The sequence below is a fragment of the Orycteropus afer genome, unplaced genomic scaffold (genome assembly GCF_000298275.1).
Source record: "Orycteropus afer afer isolate SDZICR_OR568_19922 unplaced genomic scaffold, OryAfe1.0 scaffold00031, whole genome shotgun sequence".
Taxonomy (NCBI): Eukaryota; Metazoa; Chordata; class Mammalia; order Tubulidentata; family Orycteropodidae; genus Orycteropus; species Orycteropus afer.
In genome coordinates, this window is record NW_006921618.1 from 1,202,140 (window position 1) to 1,217,535 (window position 15,396).

At 53.9% G+C, this 15,396-nt stretch overlaps 1 protein-coding gene across 1 annotated transcript in view; it reads left to right on the top strand.

Annotated features, from left to right (window-relative positions):
* Positions 1 to 15,396, top strand: part of ARHGEF10L (Rho guanine nucleotide exchange factor 10 like) — a 164,736-nt gene that overhangs the window by 104,697 nt on the left and 44,643 nt on the right. The window contains exons 22-25 of the mRNA XM_007935629.2: positions 1,941 to 2,027; positions 3,661 to 3,875; positions 5,770 to 5,924; positions 13,130 to 13,278. Coding sequence (XP_007933820.1) covers positions 1,941 to 2,027; positions 3,661 to 3,875; positions 5,770 to 5,924; positions 13,130 to 13,278 — 606 coding nt within the window. The remainder of the gene's footprint in view (positions 1 to 1,940; positions 2,028 to 3,660; positions 3,876 to 5,769; positions 5,925 to 13,129; positions 13,279 to 15,396) is intronic.

Genomic DNA, 15,396 nt, shown 5'->3' on the forward strand with positions numbered 1-15,396 from the left:
TTTAGACAGCCTGCCTGCTGAGGTGTTGGAAGTTTCTTCTTGGGCACCTGGCTTCATCCAAGTTGGTGGCCTGTCCCTGGAGAGGCAACAGGAACGCATGGGGATGGGTCAGCAAAGACCCAGCTTAGAGGCCCACCTGGGGACAGGTGTTTGGGGAACGGGGTTGAAGGGCCTGCTCACTCTTAGATGCTTTAAAACGTAAGAGCTTTGTGGGACCCTGGGGCTACAGCCCAGATGTGGAGGATCTGAGGCCAGCCTTGTTGAGGCCTTGAGATTCTAGCTGGTGGCCACCACCCTGACCTTCACTGGTCTTCACCAACTAGAACTGCTATTTGCTGGGTCCCTTATCTCCCATCATTATACTGCTGCCACCTGCCTGTAACAGTCCCTCCCTCTGGGGTTGATGGGATTAAAGGAGTTAATGCATGTGAAGTTCTAGAACGGCCCATAGGAGGCCCTTAGGAGATGTCAGCTGCTGCAGAGTGCCCAGCCCTGTGCCCAGTGCCCCCTCCAGTCCCCACGGCCATCTGTCAAGGACTGTCAAGGTCCCACATTACAGACAGGGAGCTGATTTGCTCAGGACCACCTAGCTGGTTGCCAGCAATATGGGGTTGGATTGAAGGTTAGCAGCATCCAAAGCCTGCTTCCCTTAACAACCTCGTGTTACCCTCCTCTGCTTACAGAGCATCTTGATTTTGGGGAGTCAGCTTCCAGGCTGGGAGGACTTAAACCTGCAGTAAAAAGAGCACTGGGTTCAGAATCAGAACCCTGAGTTCTAGGCCTAACTCTGCCACTAACTTGCTGTGTGACCTTGAGCCAGTCACACTCCCTCTCTGAGCTTCAAGTTTGCCAATTTTAAAATAAGGGGGCTGCATGAGGTGACCTCTTTGGCCACCTCCCCTTTGGACATTAGAAGTTTTGTCAGAATATTCCGTTGGGTTAGGGCCTGCATGGGCTGGCCTTCGCTACCAGCGGAGGGCAGCATCTGCTTGGCAGAGGGTCCCCCTGCAGCTGTGTTCCTCCTGTGGGGCGCCCTCAGCTGTTCCCACTCTGCCTCCTTCTGCTTCTGTCTGGCTTGGGCTTCTGGCAAGTCCCAGGAGAGGGCCAGGCCATCTCACTGCATTGCTGCCCTCGGCAGAGACAGGCTGACTGGGTCCAGCTTAGGGAGCAGGCCTTATAGAGGCCCCAACATCGTGTTGGGGCAGCAGAGGCAGCCAGTGGCTCTCAATGACTGTGGGGCTGTGTCTTCAACCCACCAGTTACAGATAGATTCCCCTGGCCTCAATGGGTGGCCCACACAAGCCATCTACCCCTCTGGTCTTGGCAGGTTCCTCTGCAGAGGGCTTCTGTGGTCGAAGTGGGGAAACCGATACCTTCAGTGTTTCTTCTGCCCCCCTCCACTGTGCCCCTTTGGAGGAATGCGGGAAGGCAACCGTGGGGGTTCTGGGCTCCATGCTGCCTGTCACTCATTGCCCCTGTGGCCCACGGCAAGCCACATGCCCCTGCGGATCTCATTTTCTCCATCTGTGACCCAGCCCATCTGTCTCTGCCCAGGGCAGCAATGAGGGCGGGCATCATTGGTTTTCAACACCTCTCACCTGGAAGTCACCTGGGTTGAAAAACCAGGGGCTGACACAGAGAACCATTCAGGCCCCATTCTAGCCCATTCTAGTTTCTAGGAAAGCCACAGTCAAATGTGAGTGTGTAAGAACAGCTGGTGAAACATGTCGATTCCCAGCTCCCCTACCCCTCACTCCCCCACCCCCAGGGATTCTCATTCAGAGCCTGAACGAGGTCTAAAGTATCAATAGGTTAGATAGCCCCACAGGTGGTTAGGTCACAGGTGGATGGGGGCCATGCAGCCTATGGATGTCAGACAAAGATTGGCATCTCGGGCACTTCAGCCTTTAACCCTGAGTGTGCAGTCTCTGTCTCTGCAGCTGGGGGCCCTGGTCCACAGTCCCGTCAACTGTCCTTTGCTGGGCTTCTCGGCAGTCAGCACCTCCCTTCCACAGGGCTACCTCTGGGTGAGTAACCTCTGTGCCCAACCAGGGTTTCTGGCCCTGAGGACGGGAACAGAGAGGGTGGTACTGGGAGAGGGAGGCTGGGGAAGTCCGCCTGCCTGCTGACCCTACCTCCACCCCACCCCGCCTCTGTGCACTTTATGCACCTTCATCCATGAAGGCCTTCCTGGGACCTCAGGTGCCAGGTACTGTGCTCTCAGATGGAAGGTGTGATCTCACCATCAAGTGACCAAGGAGGGACAGACAACAACCAGACAACAAATAAGTGACCATAGTGCCTGAAGGAAGTGAATAGGGAGCTGTGGAGAGTGCCTGGGTGGCAAGTCTTCACCCTGGGGATCAGGAAGCAGGGCTTGCTATTGGCAATCCCTCGTCAAGGTTCCAGTCCACTTTTCTGTTCTTTGGGTTCCTGACAAAGCCTTTCTCAATTCACATAGAATGCAGAGTGTGACCGTCAGAAATTGGCTCCCAGAGGTTCCAGCTTCACTGCCCCTCTGCTATCCTCCATCTCACTCAGGCACTCAGGGAACAGAACTTCAGTGGCCAGTCCAAATGTCCCTTCTGATGGTGATTTTTTTCTCATCATTTCCCCAATATCTAGCATATGCTATATCATCTAACCATCCAACCATCCATCCAATTGTCCATCTGTCCATCCATCCATCCACTCATCTATCCATCCACTCATCCACCCATCCCTCTACCCATCCATCTATCCATCCAACCATCCATCTGCCCACCCACCAATCTGTTTACTCATCTCTCCATCCACTCATCCACCCATCTATCCATCCATCTACTCATCTATCCACACATCTACCCATCCACCCTTCTATCCATCCTTCCTTTTTTCTTACTTTTCCAGTCTTCCTTCCTTCCTGTCATCCACTCATCCATCCAACCATCCATTCATCTGTCCATCCACCTACCCTTTTGTCCATCCTTCATCCTTCATCCACCCATCCTATCTTTTCCTTCCTTCTTTCCATTCATCTGCCTGTCTGTCCACCCGTCCAGCCATTCGACAAATACATGTTGAGTGACTACCATGTGTTAGATACAGAGATAAAATGGTGAATTAGGCAGACCAGGACAGTTTAAAGCAGCATAGTAGATGTTCATTATGTATTGGTTGAATTATACCTTGAAGAGGAACTCTGGTGGTGTAGTGCCTAAGGCATTTGACTGCTAACCAGAAGGCTTGCGGTTCAAACCCACCAACCACTCTTTGGAAGGAAGGTTGGGCAATCTACTTCTATAGAGATACCACCTCAGAAACCCAAGGAGGGGTTGCTATGAGTCGGGTCCGACTTAACAACACATAACGACAACAACAACAATAGCATACCCTGAAGATAAAAGTAAATAGAAAGCTAACTGGCTGTCTGGTCCACCTTAGCTCCTTACCTCATTTTCTGTGGGCCTTGAAGCTTATTTGTTGCTATGGCAGCTGGATATGAGTAGACTTCAGTGACTGCAGGGTGTGTGTGGGCAGGAGGGGGGCCATGGTTCCATATCTAACCCCAGTGGCAGGTAGCAGTTTGGGGTAGAATCACTGGGAAGGCAGGGCTGAGCACCATCTTTGCTCCCTTGGGTTCCTGTTTGATGACCTCTCTGGGCCTCTCTCTGCTCCCAGGTTGGTGGTGGGCACGAGGGCGCGGGGGGCCACGTGGAGATCTTCTCTCTGAACCGGCCCTCGCCCCGCACTGTCAAGTCCTTTCCCGTGGCGGCCCCAGTGCTCTGCATGGAGTACATTCCAGAGCCAGAGGAGGAGGAGGAGGGTGAGAGTGGAGACGAGAGCCGGACGACCGCAGTGCACCCAGCCATCTGCCTTGGGCTCCAGGATGGCAGGTGAGGGATGCAGAGGAGGGGTTGAGGATGGTCATGTTCAGGGCAGGGCTGGGTGGGTGGGGGTGTCCCTCTAGCTTCTCCGTCTGCTTGTCTCCCACCGATATTCTCTACCTCTGATGGTATCACAGGAAGGTGGGGTCCAGAGTTGCCCAGGGTGAGACCCAAAGTGTCAGGTACTGCTTCTGCTTTACCTGAGATCCTCCAGGGGCTGCTTCAAGCAGATGTGGCTCCCTCCCTGAGCAGCATGGACAGACAGGAGATGTTGGCCTTGGTGTCAGCTGGACCTGGGTTCTGCCCTTTGCTTGCTCAGGTGCTCGAACTCATATTTCAGCCCTTTTGAGCCTCAGTTTCTCACCTGTGAGTCACCGAGACTTAGTCTGTGAGGCAGTTCCCATAGCTGTCATTGGCAGCGCTCACCCATTGTGGCCTCAGTTCTCCTTTCTGAGTTGAGGAGGGGCCCAGGGCATCCCCATGAGATGAGATCACTGCTGACGAGTGGAGGGTCTTCCTGCTGTAAAATAAGCCTGGAGCTGGCAAGTGTACACAAAAGCATTTCTGCAGTGAGAGGGCCCTCAGCCAGGGCTGGAGCCTGCCCGGCATCAACAACCGTCCCCATGTTAGTGCAGAATGAATATTCATCCCAGCTAATTGGGACAGTGAAGATGATGATTAATGAGGACCTTGGAATGGGATCTTCCCTGCAGAATGTGTGGCTGTCCTAGCTGCATCGCCAGGCATCTCCCAGCCATCCTAGAAAGGGGACACAAGGGTGGCGGGCATGCTTCCTAAAGCCTTGTGTGCTGCTCACCACTCTGGGCTGGGAGCCTCAACTAGCCCCATAGTATAGGGGCAGCTTCCCCTCATTTTCTGCATAGGGAAACTGAGGTAAGAGTAGAAAGCTAATGTTGACTTAGACCCAACGGGGAGCCACTAAAATTCTATGAAGTCTGGGCTGGGTCTGCAGCTAACTACCCAGCAAAGTCCCTACTTGAGAGAGGCCAGTGAATGCTTTCTTTTTTTTTTTTTTAAACTGAGTTAAATTCATAACAAATTCACCAGACTAGCCATTGTGAAGCATACAATTCGGTGGTTCCCTGGGCAGCTATCACCACCACTGAATTCCAGAATGTTTTCCTCACTCTGAACAGAAAATCCACTCCCACCCCTGCCCTGGCCCCTGGGAACCTCTCATCTGCTTTCTATCTCTAGAGATTGTCCACTCCGGACATTTCACGGCAGTGGAATCCTGCAATACATGTCCGGCTTCTTTCACTCAGCAGAAGGTTTTCAGAGTTCATCCATGTCATAGCATATATCAGGACTTCATTCCTTTTTATAGCAAATAATATCCCACTGTATGGAGATATGCCACATTCTGTGTATCCATTCATCTACTGATGGACACTTGGGTTGTTTCCACTTTTTGGCTGTTGTGAGTGGTGCTGCCATGAGCATTGTGTACAAGTCTGTTTGCAGTGAGTGCTTTAGCAGGGATGCTGGGCCCTGTGCCAGGCACTGTCATGACTGTCTCCTTTTATTTGTACAACAGCCCTGTGAGGTGGGCACTGCTGCCCCACCTTGTGGAAGGGCCAAGGCTCAGCAGCCTGAGGTCAGTCAGCTGCAAGGTGGTATGTCTGCATTTGAACTCGGGTCTGTGTGACTCTTATATTCTGGACCATATTCCTTCTGTGACCCCATGAGTTCTCCTTCCTCCTCCTCCAGAGACCACCATAGACCAGCCTGAGCTCCCAACAGGAGGAGTAACGGCTAGTCATGCAGCAAGGAGGCCTAGCTAAGCTCAGGGAGCCACCCGGGCCCCTTCTTCACAGATCATGTGGGCAGTGAGCAGGGGGCCCTCACTGAGTCGTGGTTGTCCTCTGGCCTTTCCCTACAGCATCTTGGTGTATGGCAGTGTGGACACGGGGACCCAGTGCTTGGCGACCTGCAGGAGCCCAGGCTTGCAGCCCGTGCTATGTCTGCGGCATAGCCCATTCCACCTGTTTGCTGGCTTGCAGGATGGGACTCTTGCCGCCTACCCTCGGACCAGTGGTAAGGATGGGCTGAGTATGGGCAGGGGCAGTGCTGGGCACTGGCCGTGTGCCAGATTGTGCACTGAGAGCAGTTGCGGAAAGTGGATCAGGAACTAATCAGAGAATCTCAGGGCTGGGGGTTCGGAGGTCACTGAACCCTCCTCTAAGGAGCTCTGGTGGCATCTTGGTTAAAAAACATTCAGCTGCTAACTAAAAGGTTGGTGATTTGAACACATCAGCTGCTCTGCAAGAGAAAGATGAGGCAGTCTGCTTCCATAAGGATTCACGTTGGAAACCCTATGGGGCAGATCTCTGTCCTGTAGGGTCACGATGAGTCAGAATCGACTTGATGGCAGTTGGTTTGCTTTTTTGGAAGCCCCCCTTGGGTCCCACGCATGTCCCCTGTATGTGAATTCCTGCAGGAACGGGGTGCTCACTGCCACTCAGGCAGCTCAGTCCGTTGGCAGGAGACTCTACTGGGTAAGAGTAGGGACTCCGGGGTGAGAGAGACCTGGCTTCAAATCCAGCCTCTGCCACTGATGATGGCTGTCTTTTGGTGGGTGACTTCTTCTCTTTGTGCCGCAGCCTCTTCATCTGTAAAAGGGGAATAATGGTAGGTTGTACCCACCACACGTGGTCCCAGTGCATTGAAAAACCCAGTGAAGCCCAGGGCCTGGGGTGCAGTGTGTCTCAGTGCACATTTCAGTCTCTCCTGTTTTATTGAGCTCTTGATGATGAGCTCTGATATCCAGAGGGCTGTGTTAGCTTTGCTCGAGCTGTGGTGCCCCAGGAACGGGGGAACGTACTTAATGTACGTGCGTTATCCTGTTGAAATTCTCACCACAGCCCTTGGGAGTTGCCTCCACTTCACAGGCAACAAGGCTGGGACTGAGGGAGGTGACACAGCTTGTTGACAGCTACATGGAGCTCCATGGTCTCCCCCTGTTCCCTTGCAGAGAGGCTTGTGTGCCTCCCAGTCTGGTGGCGAGCACTGAGCTGGGAGGGCGGTAGCCCCTGGTGGCTGGACAGGGCTGCAGCGTCCGAGGCCTGGGCCGGCGGTGCCGGCTCCTCTTCCCTGTCCTCTGCTGCCGCTCTAATTGCTGTGTCATCACAGCCTGTTGCAGGGTTATAAATGGATATTTGTACTGAGCTATTTTTTTGCCACTTGGCACTATGTTGGTATTTTTAATTAGCTTTTGATAAGGCATTTATAGTTTTTAATTAAAGGGGGAAGAGGGAGGGAAAAAAAATAACCCTCTCACCATCAGACCAAGTATGCATATGAATGTTAATATGGGCTTAGCTCTGTGGAGATGGAGATGGAGACGGGCCTGCGGGGACCACCCACCCTCAGCCTCCCGCTGAGCCCTGCCTCACCTTCCTGGGCCCTCTCAGCCCCTAGTTTGGATCGCTATTGGCCTCTTCCCTTTTGGTTCCTGACTCATCAGTTTGGGCTCCTGGAGTTAGGTGGAGGGGAGGGGGTTTGGGTCTAACCATTGGCTTGCAGCACAGAGTTGGTCCTGGTAGTTTGATAGAACCAGAAAAGCCACTGGAGACCACTGGAACTCACACTCCCATATTCTGGATGGGAAGGGGCTGCCCAAAATCACAAGGGTGAGCCAAGACTCACACCCACATGTCCTGCCTCCAGGGCGAGAGCCAGCTGCCAGCTGCCAGCTGCCCCCCCCTCCCCCAGCAGAGCTGGGGCTGTGTGGCCTAGAGGAGAGGCCAAGGTTCTCCCTTAGCTTTCCTGCCCTGCAAACATCTGTCCACCAAATATCACTAATCAGGTACTAGGCACCTTGGAGACAGTGGTGAGCAAAACAGATAGGGTCCTTCACTCAAGGAGTTCATCAGATGAACAAACACGAAGGCCTAGAATTATACACTGTGCTAAGCGTTCCCTAGGGAAGGAGCAAGGTGTCTCAGGAGAGCCTGGCCTGCCTGGGCCTGGTGTCAGATGTCCAGCAAAAGGCTCTCCAAGGAGTGGTGTCCTTGAGCTGAGACCTGAAGAAGAAGTGGTCAGGCAAGGGAAGAGGTGGGGGAATGGTGTTCTCAGCAGAGGGAACAGCATGTATGGAGGCCTGGAGGCAGGGAGTGGTTGGTCTGTGGCGAAGCAAGAGGAGGTGCTGTGCTGGACAGGAGCCATAAGGAGCAAGGTGGGAGCAGACAGACTGGATTTGTCCAAGTGCAGTGGGAAGCAGAGGGAGGTGTTAGCTGGTGGCTGAGCCTTGAACTCTCTCTGGCTGGTGGACAGGGGTGGAGGCAGTGAGACCCGCTGGGAAAGGCTGTGCAGGCAAGTCTGCAGTCGCACTCTCCTCACCGAGCCCACCCTGTGGGGTTCTGGGGGCAGCCTAGCCTTGCCTGGTACCCTGTCTCCCAGAGACGACTGGACAGGAACGGAAACCAGGACTTGGCCTGCAGTGTGGGGTGTGTACGATATACCTCATTGGTTGTCACTGCAGTGGCTGGGTATGGTTGGGTCTTGGATCAGCGCCAGGGCCCACAACTGTCTTGGAGAGCCAGCTTTAGCCTTGTCCTTTCCCAGATACACTGAGGCCTTGGGTACCCCTTAGACATCTTACCCTCCTCCCAGCAGCCAGAGCCTTGCCCAGAAATTCTCTTGGGGCAAACTGCCTGGCACAGAGCCAATAATGACTTATCTCTGATGCCCCCTGGTGGCTGGGAAAGTCACCGACTAATCCAGAATCTCTTGGAGGCAGTGTTCCTAGTGGTGGTGTCAGTTGCTGTTGTGTGGATTCCGATTCATGGTGACCCCACGGGCACAGAGTAGAAGTGCTGCAGAGGGTTTTCAAGGCTGTGCCCTTTCGGAAGCAGATGCCAGGCCTGTCTTCCATGGTGCCTCTGGAGGCGGGGGTTTCAAACCGCCAACCTTTTGGTTAGTAGTTGAGTGCTTAGCCATTTGCGCCACCCAGGGACTCCTTGGAGAGAGTATTGGATGAGATATTTGTAAATGTTTATGCTGACAGGTTTATTGTCCTGACTAAATTGGCGTTCCTGGCTCACACTTTAGCTCATTGCAAAAGGGGCAGGGAGGGGACCAGAAATACTAAGTGAAGATGGCAGAAACCAACCTGGGGACTTAACTGAGTCCTGGAGGACCTGTGGGATGGCAGCTGAGAGTTGACCTGTGAAGAGTCAGAGTTCGTTGTCAGAGCAGGAGGGCCTCAGACCCCACCTTCCAGCTGACAGATGGGGAAACCGAGGTCAAGAGCAATGTGGGCGTCACAGTCTGCTGGTCCCCGGGAGCCTCTGCTTACCTGCATTCATTCACTCATTTGACAAATACATACTGAGTACCCATGAAGGGCCAGGCACTGAGCCAGGTGCTGGAGACCCAGAAGAGTTAGGCAGCCACAGTCCCAGCCCCAGTGGCCTGTTGAGCTACCAGGGATCTCCTTCCCCACTGCCCCGTCCCTGCTTGGACATAGGACCACCACCTGGCCTTGCATGGAATGTGGGAATGTCTCTGGTTGGACACTGGAGACGTGGGCCAGGGTTTTCCCCTCGAGGAGGCAGATGACCCAGCGGCTGAGGGGACAGGCTGCAGAGTCAGGCTGCCTGGAAGCAGCTGTGAGAGCTCGAGCCTGTTGCTTCACCTCTCTGAGGCTCAAATGTCCTTGCTTGTACAATGGGATGAAGCCAGCCCCACCTGACAGACTGGTTGTGAAGGATGGATGCAGAAATCCTCCAGGTGCTTAGAACAGAGCTTGGGGGATAGTGACTCGTGCTTGTTCCTGGATCATTGTCATCATCGTCACTCTTATGAGTGTCACTACTTACCAGGCAGGGGCTGTCCTCTGAACCCTTTCCGGCTGGGTGACTTTTACTCTGTTCCCAGTCTCTGGCTCTGCCTGGCTTTGGCCCCTGAGGGGGACAAGCTGGGGGAGGAGGGACTTGAGCCTTTGAAGGTGTCTTTGTGGAGACAGGGCCTTCCTTTTCCTTCATCTGGCCGAGAGCTGGTGCCAGGTGAGACAAATGGGCTGTCCTGCAGTGGATGGGTGTGTGCATGAGAGTGCATGTTCTGGAACATGGGGGTGCTTACCCAGCCACTGGGGGCAAGGAGAGGGGTAGAAGGAATGGATCCCCCAGCAGGTGGGGGGGCTTTAGCCCCACCCTGAGGTCATAGTGAGTGCATTTAAAAATCTTAGTCATGGTGTGTGAAGGCTGGGAAGAACTTAGAGGACAAAGTTGTGTCCCCTCGTGGTGAGATGGGGAAATTGAGTCCCAGCAAGGGGAAGCCTATGGTTCAGGGTCCTCTGTGGACACAGCAGACCCCCTAATCAGGGATCCCCAAATCCTACCCAGCATCCTATTTGGTAGAGCAGTGTCTGTACCCATGTATTTTATCAGTTTATCATTATTTCCTGAAATCAGGAGTTCTTAGAGGATTCTGTGAGATTCCCAGTAAATAGAGGAGGCATAGTCAGTGTCCTAGGAGCTCTGGTAGCATAGTAGCTAAGTCACTTGACCGCTAACCAGAAGGCTGGCGGTTCAAACCCACCAGCCACTCCTCAGAAGGAAGGTTGGGCAATCTACTTCCATAGTGATACTACCTCCGAAACCCAAGGAGGGGTCGCTGTGTGTCGAGTCCGACTCGACGGCACCAAACAACAACAATAGTCAGTGTCCATGTGATTTTCAGGTCATCCTAACCCCTTCCTGGGCAGCCACAGTGGTGCTCTGTTCCAGAAAGAGGCAGGTCAGAGGGTACCAGGATTCTGGCAGCTGACACTGTTGTGCCCATGGGCCAGGGCCCTCGTTTCCTAGTTTTTGGGCATGGCCCTAGCACCTCTAGTTGCTTCCTCCCTGGAAGGAGTAGCAGCCCCACCTTATCCATAGTGGCAGGAGCTCCAGCTCCAGCTTCTGGCCGTGAAACAGTTTGCCTCTGGCCACTGGGGGGCGCTCAAAGCCTTTTTTCTTTTTTTTTTCTTTTTTCCTGGACTCTGGCGTTTTGGTGGGGGTCAGCATCCCTCATAGAGGCCTGGCTGCCTCCTGGTCACTCACCCTTTTCGACCCTCACTCCTGGCCCCATAACTCTGGAGACTCTTGGAAGATGAGAAAGTAATAGGGTTTGAGGAAGGAGGCATGGACCAGAGTCAGGCAGAGTTGAGTTTGAGTCCCTGCCTGACCTGTCGTCACTTTAGTCAAGTGACATTAACACCTGCTTTCACAGCGTGTTGTGGTAAATGATAGCAAATAATAAGAGTTAATGAGCACTGAATACTTTGTAGCTGTGTGACTTGGGCTCCTTGTTTAAACTCGACAGTGTCTCAGTTTTTGTAGTTGTAAAGTGGGAATGATAATAGTATTAACCAGGAAGGCTTGTGGGGAGTTCAGGGACCACAAGAACAGTACCTGCCATGCCAACCTACGACGTTATGTAGTGGTAGCTGCCAGCACAGTGCTAAATGTTCTACTCCATTTCATTTTTCTTCACAACATCCAGTGAGATGTGGGCACAGTTATCACGCCCATTTTACAGACCAGCAAACTGAGACTCAGAGAGGTAAAGTCACCTACCCAAGTTCATGTAGAAATTCGGAGGCCACAGTCAGGATTCTGGCCAGACTGCTTCCTCCCTGCTTGTGCTCCTGGGCTAGAATGAGCCAGCTGGGTTTGTTTTTTTTTGGTTGGAGGGGGTTGGTTATCACTGTTACCCAACCCTTAGCTGAGCTGGGAGCCTACCCATTTTAAGAGATAGAAGTAGGAGAAGGGAAGCTGTTTTACAGGTGGGGGAGAGCAGGGAGAGAGGGAGACCTGGGAACAGGTCTGGGGTGGGGCGGGGGTGGAAATCTGATCTCTCCTGCCCAGGCGTCCTCCACACCCTAGACAGTGGTTTCTGTCATATCCCCTGGTGGCTCTTCCAGCTCTGCGACAGCTGTGCCCCACCAGGACACCCCAGGCACCTGGCCCCAGCAGCTGGTTCAGGGAAGGAGGGTCTGTGATAGGTTGCTTTGCTCTCCTTCCAGAGACCCCATGGGGAGTGTGGATAGGGGTGGCAGGCAGTAAGAAGCCAGTGTTTGGCTCCATCCTTCTCCCAAGGTCCTGCCTTTGCTGTTACGGGAGTGCCACAATCCAGCTGCCCCAGGCCGAGCGCTAGCTTCCTCCTCCTTCCCCTGTCCCACCTGGTACCCTAGCAAGGCAGGGTGTGGCATTGGGTGTGAGTTCAAAGGAAAATCCATTTCTGTAAACACTGCTCAGTGGCAGGAAGATGACACATAGGTGAGCCAAGCACCCTGTGGATGGATGGGGGGCAGTCTTAGGGATGGTGGGCTGGGCATCGGTGGCCTCTCCAGGCTTCCTCCTTCCACTCCTGGCGCAGGAGCATCTCTGGAGGAGGAAAGTTATCAGGGATCTCAGTAAAGTCAGCAGAAGTACCTTGGAATAGATGAGAAGAGCTGTGAGAAAGCAAGATCCAATTGAGACAAGTTACCACGTCAGAAATGTCCTCAGAGACAATCTTATTAATACCACCTGTCCCCATTTTATGGACGGGGACACTGAGGCCATGGGAAAGAGAGTTTTGCTCAAGGTCCTTAACGAGTTGAAGGCAGATCCTGGGCCAGACCCCAAGACTCTTGATTCTCAGTCTGAGACCCTTTCTACCATGTTAGGCTGCCTTCTTGGCGGGACCTAGTGTGGATAGTGGCTCTTTTGAGAAGACTCTTTGGATGTCCCCCCATGCAGAGTTAGTCCCTTCCATGTGAGCATTCTTGGGCCCCTTTGCACGCTTGGTACTCTGCACTCGGCACACTGTGTGGTAACTGTTGATTAACTGGTTGGTTTCTTGGACCACCTGGGATCGCCTTGAGGGCAATTCATTTCGGTCTTCCCAGCAGCAAGTCATGGTCTGACAAGGAATAGGTGTGTGGGATGAATGACTAAAAGAGGGGAGGGGAAGGGGGGGAAGGAAGGAAAGAGAAGGGGGGATGGAGGAAGGGAGAGAAGGAGAAGGGAATGAAAGTGCTGGTGAGTAGAGTCCCCAGAGAGGGTAGGGAATAAATGCCAGGAGTTGAGGCAGACACGAACGGCCACCATCAGCTGCAAGGAGGAGACGGGCTGTAGGAAGGGGTGAGGGGGTGTAGGTGGACCTTGCTAGCCTTGGTTCCTGGAGCATGGAGAGCTCTGGGCTCCTGCCCTGTCTGCCTCTCCCTCTCCCTTCCCCCTTTCTATCTTGACTGCTTCCCTCCTCTCCCCTAGGAGGAGTCCCATGGGATCTGGAGAGCCCTCCCGTGTGCCTAACCGTGGGGCCCGGGCCTGTTCGCACCCTGCTGAGCCTAGAGGACGCCGTGTGGGCCAGCTGTGGGCCCAGGATCACTGTCCTGGATGCTACCACCCTGCAGACTCAGGTACTGGCCCTGCCTCGTGGCTCCTGGCCCATGGACCATCTGCCTGCTGAGCCTTCTTGTGCCGCCAACCTGGCACTGTTCTGGGATTGGTGTGGACTGAGCTTGTTGGGAAGCAGAGGGGGCCCGAGAGCCCTGCTGGGCACTGTTCACTGCTCTACCTCACTGGCCACCCAGCCCCAGTCTGTGGCCCCAAGGTCTCTGTGAGGGAAGGCTCTCCCAGAGGAAGGGTCTGGCTTATGTGGGGCTGTGATCTGCTTACGGGGTTGTGTGTGCTGCTGCCTGTAGGGGCTATGGTCCCTTGTTCTTGCACATATACCCAGGACTTGTGCCCATGGAGCCCTGGCTGTGCTGAGGGTGTGTTCAACACACCACCCAGGAGACTTTAAACTGTGGGGAGATGGAGGCTACCCGGGGCCTGCCTTGGCCCCTTCCCCCAGCCCAGGAAGGAGGACCCAGGCCTGGCTTGTTCCTGGCTCAGCTAGGACCATGCCTGGCACTGACCAGCAACACTGATCACCTCCTGCCTCATCCATACCCAAGGTCCATCCTGGGTGCTGGCCTGAGTTGGGCATGCCTTCCTGAGCAGCATTTTCATGACCTTTGCTGTCATTCAATTTGTTTCGATTTGAAGTTTGGGATTAGCAGCCACCAGGCCTGGAAAAAGGTCCTTGGGTGGCCCAAATGCTTTGTTCTCCACCACTAACTTAATGTTTGGTGGTTCAAACCCACCCACAGCCCCACAGAAGAAAGGCCTGACGATTTGCTTCCATAAAGGTCACAGCCGTGGAGCAGTTCTGCTTGTCACACGGGGTTGCCCCGAGTCAGAATCGACTCGCTGGCAACGGGTTTGGGTTTTCGGTTTTAGGCCCAGAGTGGTGGTCTGCATGTAGACTCCTGGTCCAAGCAGATGGGCTCCCCCAGGGGTGCTGACTCGAGGGGGCAGGATCTTCCTCAGCCTCTTCCTTTGCTCATTGGTCATGTCTCATACAGCTATAAATAGACGACTCACTAACTAAGCAAGAACACAAAGTGGGGCCCCAGAATGGCGAAATCACAGATCATCAGAGCTGGATCTGTGATGATGCCATCCTCATGGGACAGATGGGCAAACAGGCCCAGAGAGCTGGCTGTGTGAGACCTGAGGCCCCACATTAGCTCTCAGTGTTCGCAGCCACCTTGTTCCCTGTCTTTAGTCACTAGTTTTTGTTGAAGGAAAAGCACAGTTGTATGGAGCTCAGCGAACCTAGCAGGCTGGGTGCCTCTGTGCTGACTTCCTGTGTGAATGCTAGTTTATCAGTCTGTAGAAGGGAAATAATTGTTCCTTGCTGGAACCATTTTCCCCAACGAGTGAGGTGATGCATAGAAGCCGTGCCAGGGCGTGGGGTGCTCAATCAGTGGCTCTTTCCATCTTCTCTAAGCACTGCTGCCCAGTGCCTTGAGTGGGCACCTTGGGTGGGCATTGGGAAGGGGAGGCTGGGTTAATAGAGCCCAGCACAGGTGAGGAGTCTTGAGAGGTGGAAGTGTTAATGCACTCAACCGTTAACCCAAAGGTTGGAAGTTTGTGTCCACTCAGAGGTGTACTGCAAGAAAGGTCCGGTGATCAACTAATGAAAAATCAGCCATTGAAAGCTCTACGGGGCACAGTTCTACTCTGATACACGTGGGTGGCCGTGAATTGGAATCAACGGTAGTAACTGGTACTGGCACTGGTGGCCCTGGCGACCTTAGCTGTGGGTCGAGGGGCCTGCAGGAATGGAAACCATCCCAGAGTTCCCAATTCTGGGTCCTATTTCTCCTGGGGGGATCTCAAGAGCGACCTGAGCAGCTGTAGCCACAGACCACCTTCCCAGCTCCTGGTTCCCTTTGGGGGTTTCTTTGTCACTCTCCTCCAAGGGCTCCTCACCTCCTCAGCTTTCTGAAAGGAAGGCAAGCAGGCTGGCTTTCTCGAGCTTTTGGGTCGTTCCCTCTCCACGTCTGATGGGTCTCAAGCAGGAAGAAGGTTAGTGCCTCATTTCTGACCCCAGAGCATCCCCTTGTCCTCGCTCAGATCAGAGCCCCTCCAGCGCCCCTCTGCTGATGCCCCGGCACAGGCTCTGCCTCAGCCCCGAGAGGAGAATG